Here is a 9,777-nt window from a genome sequence, read left to right as displayed (position 1 = left end):
CAACACTTATCTATTACGCACGGGACTTTTATCCTTAACTGATAGTTATCATCTATCCATTTTATCTATTTTCATTATTATTATTATTTATTATTATTATTATTATTCTTAGAAAAATAAAAGAATAAAAACACGGGGTGTTATATAGCCTATTGAATGCTTATATTAGAATATGTCAATATTAGAATATATTAGAATATGTCATATATGTAAAGTCCCACGTTTCTATAAGTGTGGACATCCATATCTAGTAGTTTCTATTATCATATTTGAAGTTAGTATAAATATGTAACTATGGGTAGAGAACAAGAACAAGAAACTTTAACCCTATTATTCTAACCTCCTCTCTTATCAATTATGTTTCTTTTTGGTTTCTTTCCATATATTAATGTCACAACTCTCCTAGCATCACCACTAATATAGAATTTAACATGGTATCGGAGCGTCAGGTTCAAATCAAAGTTTAGTGGTATGCTAGGAGAGGAATCCCTCACCAAGAAAAAAATCAATCAATTCTTTTTTAGTTTTTCAATATAGTATTCAGCAAGTTTCAATCTTTCTCACAATAAGAAGTTCTTTTATCTCAATTTAAGTTTCAATCTTTCTCTAGATGAAGTTATTGTTCTCACATGTCTATTCACGGTACTATTTACTGATACTGTTCACGGTGCTGTTCATAGTTACTATTCACAGATATTGTTCACGGTGTTGTTCATAATGACTATTCACCGATACTGTTCACGGTACTGTTCATCGTCATGTTCAAGGCACTTTTCAAGATTCTGTTGGTGTTTAAAGTTTGTTTGAAGAATGCTAGGAGAGATCCGAAGTTTAATTTCTCAGTATTGGTTCTTAGTATTGTTTCGCTTCCGCAATATCTCTGTCTTAGTATTGATAAGAGGAGAACAACCTCTCTATATCTCGCAGTCCCTCGTGATTTTTTGCTCCTGGAAGTCGATTGGAAAAATTTCGACACAGTACTCGGAGCGTGCCCGCGCCCTTGTTTACTCTATTTCTGAGCACGCATGCCCTCTTGTTACTGAAAAAAATAAATAAAATCGACCACAAGACTCGAGAGCCCGCGCCTTTGTTTATTCTATTTCGAATTCTCGTTTTTTTAGCCTCCACACATCGTTCCTCCAAGATTTTTGAAGTATCAAGCCTTTGGAAGGTAGTTTACACTTTACACTCTTGTCTAGGATTGGAGGGGTAGTATTGGAGATAGAACATGATCAAGTTGTTTGTTTTAAGTATTATAGGGGCACACGACCTCTATCTCGCGAGGAATTATTCTTTCTATCTTCCTCTGTTTCCTGATCGTTTAGTTCGCAAGTCATCACAAGGGTCCTCTGCGACCAGTTCCAACCTCTACAAGACAAGTATTCTCGTTTTTTTACAAAGTCTGAAGTTGTTCCACGAACTGATGAATTTGAAGTTAGAATTTTTTTTGTGTATTGGAGTATGAAGTATTGTTCTTTGAAGTGGGCATTGGTTGATCTTTTGGTCGGATAACTTCGTCTTTGCTTTGTTATTTGGAGTGGGCATTAGTTGGTTATATAATTTCAAGTTTTTCATTTCGAATTGGTGGGGTGGTCAGTTTATTTATTAAGTTGGTATTTGGTCCTCTCTGTTTCAAGTTCAAGTTGGAATAGACAAGTTTTTGTATGTTTCAACGTAGCCTTGTGTATTCCAACTTGAGGGGGGGAATATGGAGATATGAAGACATTGAGTAGTATATGAGGAAAAGAGAACATGGAGACATGAGGAAGAGTACTCATGGCTCCATATTCCAACATGCCTTGGCGAACTCACTTCATGACAAGGGATATCCAAGGGTGTGCGCCTCCTTTGCATCTCAACAGTATGACATTCCCCACTATTCAGCACTCATGTTTCTAGGTAGCAGTCAAGCCTAAACTGCATGTATGTTTCAAGTAGTAGTCACTTAAAACGCATTATATATGTTCCTGTGTAGCATTTCTTAAACTGCACTCATCAAGATTCGTTTAGCAATCAAGTTATAATCGACTTATCGAGATTCGTAGATCAAGTTATAACCGCACGATGATTCGATCTTCGAGTACCCATAATAGTATTTTGTTGACATTAATTGATATTGATAGTAGCGACCAAGAAGAAGCACATCAAATCAATTAGGTTATTGTTTTCAATTTATATTATGACAGCCATTATAGCGAATGGAGTGAGTAGTAGCCAAGCAGCGCACCACTAAACCGGTGTTATGATTTAAGTCTATGATTATGGTACACCTTCAATATTCAGGTTAGGCCATTGCCTACACCGACAGTTTCACTTCTAGAACGTCTCAACAGCTGTTCGAGTTTTTCAGCTAAAGACAGTTCTATACAAAAGGGGGAGCAGTATTCTTGTATTTTATTTTTGCAATCCAAGTTGTAATTTGCATAGTTTGCATAATTACAATTTGAGGGGAGTATTAGAATATGTCAATATTAGAATATCTATATAATAAAGTAACTTAGTTTTTTTTATGTTATATCGAGAGGTCGGGGAGAAAACAGTTTTGGGAGATCCTACGGTAGACAAATCAGGGGCGTAAAAGTAAATTTATGTTTAAGGAAATTTTAATTTTCTTAAACTCTTACTAATCAATCAATCAAATCAGAAAGAATAACACGATCAGTCTCTCTCCACCAAGCACCTACCCAACAAAACTCTCTCTCTCTCTTTCTCTCTCTCTCAAATTTTAATATTACTTAGGCAAGAGTCACCCTCTCTTCCCAATTTTAATATTACTCTGAGAGTGCGAGTTTCTGTTAATGGAGGTCTTAATTCAAACTTATGTGGTTCAATGAACTTAGAAAGTGTAATTCCTTTATTTGTTACTATTTTTTTGTTTTTGTTTTTGTTATTCACTTTTGATCAATTTGGTGATAAATCTAATTAGATACCATGCGAACAAATAGATTCAAAGCAAATCTATTGTTAATGGACGGGAACAATAATGCAACTGTTGACAATATACCCTTTCACCATGGAAGTGATTTAGATAAGATAACTACTCATGATATGGTATGGGTTTGTACACATACATTTTACTTCGTGCAGAGTGGATTGTTCAGTTAACTATTACTCGAGGTATTAATTTAACATTTTAGTTTGGAATACCTTTAATCCTCAATGTTTTCTTTGATTACCACCTAACAGATGTAGACAACAAAAGTTCGAGGCGAAAATAATGCTTTCAAAGTTTGATTTTTTTGAGGAAGTTATTCAAAGATAAGTTCTCTGACCCTTTTACTTTATAGTTTTCATTTTTTTTTCTACAATTGAGGTGTAAAACACATTGAAGTAGTACCACAATTGAACTTATTAGAAGATCAATGTTTTCAAAATGGCATCCACGCTATGAAGAAAGTTGTGCATTCCCCATTAAACTATTAATCTCCAGGAAAATCGATTTTATCCGAGTGATCATTGGTTTATTTCTCAATACCATGACATGAACATCAATATCAAAATAGCAAAAAACACATTGAAACTAATTAGGAACACCACAAATATAATTTAATAGTATTACTTTTAAGTGGCATGTGTTTGTCGAAGTAATTAGACATGCTATCAATAATAGCATGAGTGAACGAGTCTATGTACACTCTGCTTTTGGATGAACAAATTGTTCTCAATGCATATACTCTGCCAAGATGATTTTCTAAGGCATATTCAGTTAATGGTATCACAATGACACTAACAAGTTCAATTTAAATGTCAAAGAAAACAAAAAAAGAGTAATTATGATGTAAAAATTAAATTTACATATATTCATTTAATTATGACCTAAATGGCGTAGCGGGTTAAATTATAATATTAGAATATGTCCTATATGTAAAGTCTCACGTTTCTATAAGTGTAGACATTTATATCTAGTAGTTTCTATTATCATGTTTTAGATTAGTATAAATATATAACTCTGGGTAGAGAACAAGAACAAGAAACTTTAACCCTATTATTCTAGCCTCCTCTCTTATCAATTTTGTTTCTTTTTTATTTCTCTCAATATATCAATGTCACAACTCTCCTAACATCACCACTAACATAAAATTTAACAGCTCAAAATGAAATTAACAATAACATTGCAGAGACAATAACTGACTGAAGTTCACCAAAGGTCCACTTTTTTTATGGGACTTATTTAGGTAGAGAAATATAAAGAGTGGACCACAGCCGAGAAGAGCCAGACCAGCAATCCATGAAAACCGAAACCGAAATCATTCCAAAACTAATGGAACCCACTTTCGCATACGCTTACGGCTTATCACATTCTATTGCAAGGGAGAGGGACAGCGAAGCAAAGCATTTTCACTTTTCTTCCAAGGACCAATTGGAGCCACATCATAGACTCGTAGAAATATCAGCTAACAGATTAAACTAGAAACTTTGTCAAGTGTGTCGATGAGACTTCAACAATATTCTCCTTCTTCCCTGAGAAAATACATAAACGTAACAATCTATTGTAGTACGTTTTACTACAAACTTAGAGCTTGTACGCATATGAAATTGGTCATATCCTTCATTTTTGTTTAAAAGCTAACTGGTACTGACTGATGGCATGTAAAAGGTTTTCCAAAATTCTCCAACAATAGCAATATCATTGCAACTTCGTATGGCAGTTAAGAATTATATACATAAGCTTCTTAGATCTGACAAATGACATAGTTGATCAGGAAAATGAGGAATCTATTAGGATTCTGTATCCAGTATGCGGTCGTACAGCCATGGCTTGGAAATGGTGAGCATATTCACCTGCAGTTATGTTTGGCCTTAGCTAGAGCCTACATCTTACTGGCACCTCATCAATACACATGGATCGGTGGGTTGTTCATAAATGCAACAGACAGACAAGTGTCGCTGTATCTTAAAAAAAATGTTGTTCAATACAAGTAGATCTTACATAATATATATCGTTGTTAGGGCAAAAACGAATCCAGTGGATCAGCAATGATAAGCAGCGTTCATGGGCTTCCTTTACCTCATTACAAACTCGAATAGTAACGTGGTGAAACTAGGAGTTTATGCCCAAAGTTCCGTTTTCTCTTGTCAGCTAAAATCATGTACTTGGAGTTTATGCCTGCAGTCCCCATTTACTCCCAGTCTAAGATCATCAGCTAAAATCATTTACTCAGTGCCCGTTTTCTTTCTGTATCAAATTGAACAAAAGAAAACAAATTATTGTAGGAGAGATTTTGAAGATATACAATGAAATGATTGCATGATTTCTGCAAGAAAATACACTATAGAGCAATTCATGCAATCGTTATGACTATGAGTGTATTTCTGTAAATCTGGGGATTTTAAGTGTGCACAGATAATTGTATTTTAAGGATTGTTGCAGCCAAGCTAGACAGAAGTTATGGAAGAAGGAAAAGGAAAAGCCTTACATTTTCATCAGGAACGACTCCTTCGTTACCCCATAATAGACTGCTTTACTGCCAGGAAACAAAACAAAATTCCAGCCGAAGTTTGATCCTCCAATGACGTATGACCCTTGAGGCTGGTCATCTTCCAACTTGTCAGAGTTATTTCCACTGAAAGGAAGATCAGGAGATCTATCAGCAGAGCGGTCAGGATGATGACGCTTCACCTGCTTTTCCTCGTGGTGCCTATCTACATGTTCTTGTCCATCCATGTTTTCACTTGACAATGACTGACCTTCAGGGGGTTTCTTAGACATCTCTATAGAGGCTGTTTCCATTGTCATCTGCTTGCAAATATCCATTACAAGCTTCATATCTGCAACAGCAAAAATGCATTACAGCTACCGCTGACATCCCAATTTTCTCATCAAATGGCACATAAAAAAGAAACTTAATAGCATCATATTAGTAAAAGTGTAGAACTGTGTAATACTCATGCATTACCTAATTTCTTTCCCAAGGCTACAAGAGTTTCCTTCGCATGTTGTGTAGAGTCTTCTTCTATCGGTCTTTTTTTTCTCCCCATTTTATGAGTTAAGATATTATAGTGCTGACGGGTTTTGAATTCAGGTCTCTGGATCCAACTCCCACAAACCTTACCACCAAAGCTAGTTGGTGCCTGTCTGTTTGAAGGAGTAAGAAACTTTATACATGGGTAACTATGAATTTTATCACTTACGTATACTGTGTTTCGGTGTCTGTTACTAGTAAATAGTTGGGTTTCCAAGAACTTCAGACACTTCTTTTAATTAAATTTATTAACTTAATCTTTATACGTTTCAGTTTTTTTTCAGTTTAACTTTATCTAGTCGAAAGCGCATTTTTGAGTCAGGAAGAGAGAACAAGATGAATATCAGAGTACCAAGTTAAATGGGCATCAGTGCATCACCATCATGTTACAGACTCACATATCCTTCTTCTTGGTGCAAAAATACACCTGGACCAGATATAAGAACTCTCCAGACATGCTCATTGCCAAAAATATCATTCGGGACGAATCAGTACACTGAGTCTTTACATGCCAAATCTCTGCTGAAATTTGATCCAGTTTGTAAAATCTGATTATCCATGTGCAAGCACCGCAGAGACACACCAGGTATACCACAAGGACCTTGCCATTCACACACTAAAGCTAGAGATTATATAAATATTAAATGTAACAGAGTTTACTCAACATCTTGTGATATTGCACAGATACATGCATCGGATACGGAGGAGAAAGAGCAAACTTTCGGGAATACAAGTATATAACCTTCAACATATCTGTGTTTAAGGGATGCACGGTTTTTAATTTTGACAATATGGTGTGTTCAGGTACATAGGACTCAACAGTTGTAAATATCTTAATGCTTCTTTAGCTGTCACCATTCAGTTTTTCATTTAGCTAGGAAAAGGAATGTGGATCTAAAAAGAAAAATGATGAGAACATATTACACAGAAATGCAAGTAGAGTATAACCCTGTAAGGCATGTTGAAGATCTTACTTTTACGAATTTCATGTGCCGCTTTACTATTCCGAAAATCAGTGGTCCGCAGAACCTTCAAGAGAATAATTTGTTTTAGCTAATCAGTAAAATGAGTCAAGACTCAAGAGGGAGAAAGTCAACCAAATATGCTCACACCAAGTAGAAAAACATTTCACAATCTAAACGTGAACGCCTCTACAGTAAAATTTGTAAACCATACTAACAGGCAGAACAAGTGCAAAAAAGAAGAGGTTTCTTAACCAAAAAAACTCAGTGGACTCTAAATCACAGCAAAACAGTGGCACCTCAGAAGAGTATTTTAATATTTTAGCGGAAACAACAAGAGAGAGAGAGAGAGAGAGAGAGAGAGAGTAGTGCAGATCTTCACTATACGAGCATTCACAATGCAGGGTTGGTAAACCCACTTCCACTAAAGTAGGACTTGGGAGACGTCATCAAATATCACCCTAAATGCACCTTATAGTTAGATTCACCTCCAAAAGACATTCATAATTGGTGGTTATAGTTCGGACGGCATCTAAGATGTGACTAAACCTTGATTTAACTCAGTATACATTTTAGATTATCTGGGAAAAAAAGAAAGAAAAGGAAATGATGGTTACTTCATCTCAGTTGGCACCTTAAATGCCGAGTGAAGCTTAAATTTACGTAGCTTGCCTGTAAGAGCCATCCAGATGGTTTTCACAAGGTGGTTCTACCCACCCCTAAACATACCTTTTCCACAACAGACCTCCCCAGCCGCCTTGCATTCGGATGATATTACTTCTCCTGCGAGGCAATTTCACAAACCCTTCTCCCCAGGTCTAGCTTGCATTGGAATACTCCAATAGATGCTTATGATTGTGGACTTGGCTGTAGCGGTGGCACATATGGTTGTGTCAATGTTGATGGTGTAGAATAAATGAAATGGCATTCACAAACTGGCACCACAAACATGGTTCACAACTGGTTAACATTGTCACCCACTCACCCATGACAGAGAGCTGGTGGAGATAAGCAATAGGGGATACTAAGAAGTCTACTACTCTAACATATGTTCCAAATTGGACTCATGAAAAGTCACATTGAACGGTCTATTACTCCATGGCATATTAGGTTTTCATCTAAAATACCAAAACCTCAATATGCATTGGTGACTAAATCTAAATTGACCTGCACCCCCTTGTCAAATTATCAACTGTAGACTCATAATACAACATTCTACTTAGCTATTAAAAAAGAACAATTCTACATATTTCCAAGTTATATGTTAAAATCTAAACTACCCTCATTTAAAGAAACAGAACACTAGTGTTCATTAACTACACTTTTGAAACAAGTACAAAATCCCAATTCCGTTTTTTGACCCAGTGAGAAATATAACAAAAAAGTGCCACTAAAAAACCAATCTTTTATCTCAGCAGCATAATTATACATACAGACAACAAACAAGACAGCCCAAGAACACCCAAAAGAGTCTAAACAAAGATGAAAACCACATCATTATACAAAAACAAAGATGCCCCATCAATTAAAAAGATAGATATTTCAAGAAAGAATACAAATTTTAAGTACCTCAATGAAATGGGGACGAAGGTCTTTGACAATGGCACGGAGTTTGAAGTAGCAGTTGTCATGAAGGGCGGCAGCGACGACATTATCAGCTTTTCTCTTGTTGTTGTTTTGAGGAAGAGGATGACGAGGTGGAAGAAGTGAAGAAGGAGGGGCTGGGGTTGGGGAGTTGGGAGGTTTTGGGTTGGATTTTGAGGTTTTGGAAGTTGTGGGGTTTTATTTGGTAAAGACTTGTTGGGTTCCTCCATTAGTCGGTTTTGGGCAACAAGTGACTTTAAGACTTCTACTTGATTTACCTGCCCGTACTCCATTTGGCCAAGTGCTTTTATAATGTACAGATGAACTATTCAAGTTGGTAAAATTTTTGGGTGATGACGAAAGAAGAGGTCATGGACTCGAGCCCCACCCTATCAAATAGTTTCTATTAAAATAAAATAAAAGTATTATACAATAATGTGATGACAGCTAGTTTTCACGAATATGTGTTTATGAAGATTAGTTTTGTCATTCAGAAGGGGCTATTGGAGTAATTTATAACGTCCTTGACCTCAAATTCATTTGTTTGATTTATTTTTCATATCAATAAATATATTGGACTAAAAAAATAATAAATACTAAAAAATGAGGCAAGTTTTAAATTTTGCTAAATTTGTCACCTTGTTAGAAATTAAACCGATTTGGAGAGAACACCACACTAACTTAACATGTAGATTGAATCAATAAAAGAGAGAGAGAGAGAATTCTTATTTCTTGAGGTAAAACTAAATGGGAGGAGGTTACCTTTATATACAACTAGGTAACCTCCGTTCTAAGATAAGGGATTAACAGGATAAACAGTAAGATAGAGGATGATCAGGATAAATATCAAGATAGAAGGTTATCAGGATAAATACCAAGATAGAGGATTATCCGGATAACACATATCAATGGTGGGCATCCATATAAGCCCATGGATTTCATAACACTCCCCCTTGGATGTCCACCATTCTTGTGGAAATTATGGTGGATGCATCTTTTGTAGCATTCTTCTGGATGCTCTATAATCATCCAATGACGTTGCCTCATTAAAACCTTGCTAAGGAAAACCCCAAAGTGAAGGGAAAAAGAGTACAACATTACTCATAATCATTGTGACTTGCTTTATACTGCCTCATTAAAACCTTTACTAGGAAAACCCAGTGGGATAAAACCTAGATAAGGGAAAAGAGTACAGTGCATATGTCCTGGGACACATTCTTCAAGATGCTCCCCTATTCTACTACTCCCCGATAAAGACAAGTCTTTAT

The 9,777-nt window shown here is 35.9% G+C and overlaps 1 protein-coding gene across 3 annotated transcripts; it reads right to left on the bottom strand.

Annotated features, from left to right (window-relative positions):
- Positions 1 to 4,695: 4,695 nt before the first annotated feature.
- On the bottom strand, positions 4,696 to 8,804 carry LOC147513608 (uncharacterized). 3 transcript variants are annotated; one of them, XM_086596758.1, is made up of 6 exons: positions 8,495 to 8,793; positions 7,655 to 7,860; positions 6,938 to 6,992; positions 5,898 to 6,072; positions 5,418 to 5,769; positions 4,696 to 5,176 (listed from the first exon to the last, which is right to left on the bottom strand). In XM_086596758.1, the coding sequence occupies exons 2-6, from the start codon at positions 7,687 to 7,689 to the stop codon at positions 5,155 to 5,157; spliced, it is 639 nt and encodes a 212-aa protein (XP_086452884.1). In that variant the 5' UTR covers positions 7,690 to 7,860; positions 8,495 to 8,793; the 3' UTR covers positions 4,696 to 5,154. The 3 variants fall into 3 exon arrangements, with proteins under 3 accessions (XP_086452884.1, XP_086452885.1, XP_086452883.1); XM_086596759.1 differs by having other exon boundaries at positions 7,655 to 7,792; XM_086596757.1 differs by lacking the exon at positions 7,655 to 7,860 and having other exon boundaries at positions 8,495 to 8,804.
- Positions 8,805 to 9,777: the final 973 nt, after the last annotated feature.

The sequence above is a fragment of the Coptis chinensis genome, chromosome 3 (genome assembly GCF_015680905.1).
Source record: "Coptis chinensis isolate HL-2020 chromosome 3, ASM1568090v1, whole genome shotgun sequence".
NCBI classification, from domain to species: Eukaryota; Viridiplantae; Streptophyta; class Magnoliopsida; order Ranunculales; family Ranunculaceae; genus Coptis; species Coptis chinensis.
This window is presented reverse-complemented; position numbering and strand designations above follow the sequence as displayed.

Coding starts and splice junctions, on each gene's coding strand:
- LOC147513608 (XM_086596757.1), bottom strand. CDS start 8,802: ATGGAGTACGGGCAGGTAAATCAAGTAGAAGTCTTAAAGTCACTTGTT. Junction 6,993..8,494: donor TTCGTCCCCATTTCATTGAG/GTACTTAAAATT, acceptor ATTCTCTTGAAG/GTTCTGCGGACCACTGATTT. Junction 5,770..5,897: donor AGCCTTGGGAAAGAAATTAG/GTAATGCATGAG, acceptor TTGCTGTTGCAG/ATATGAAGCTTGTAATGGAT.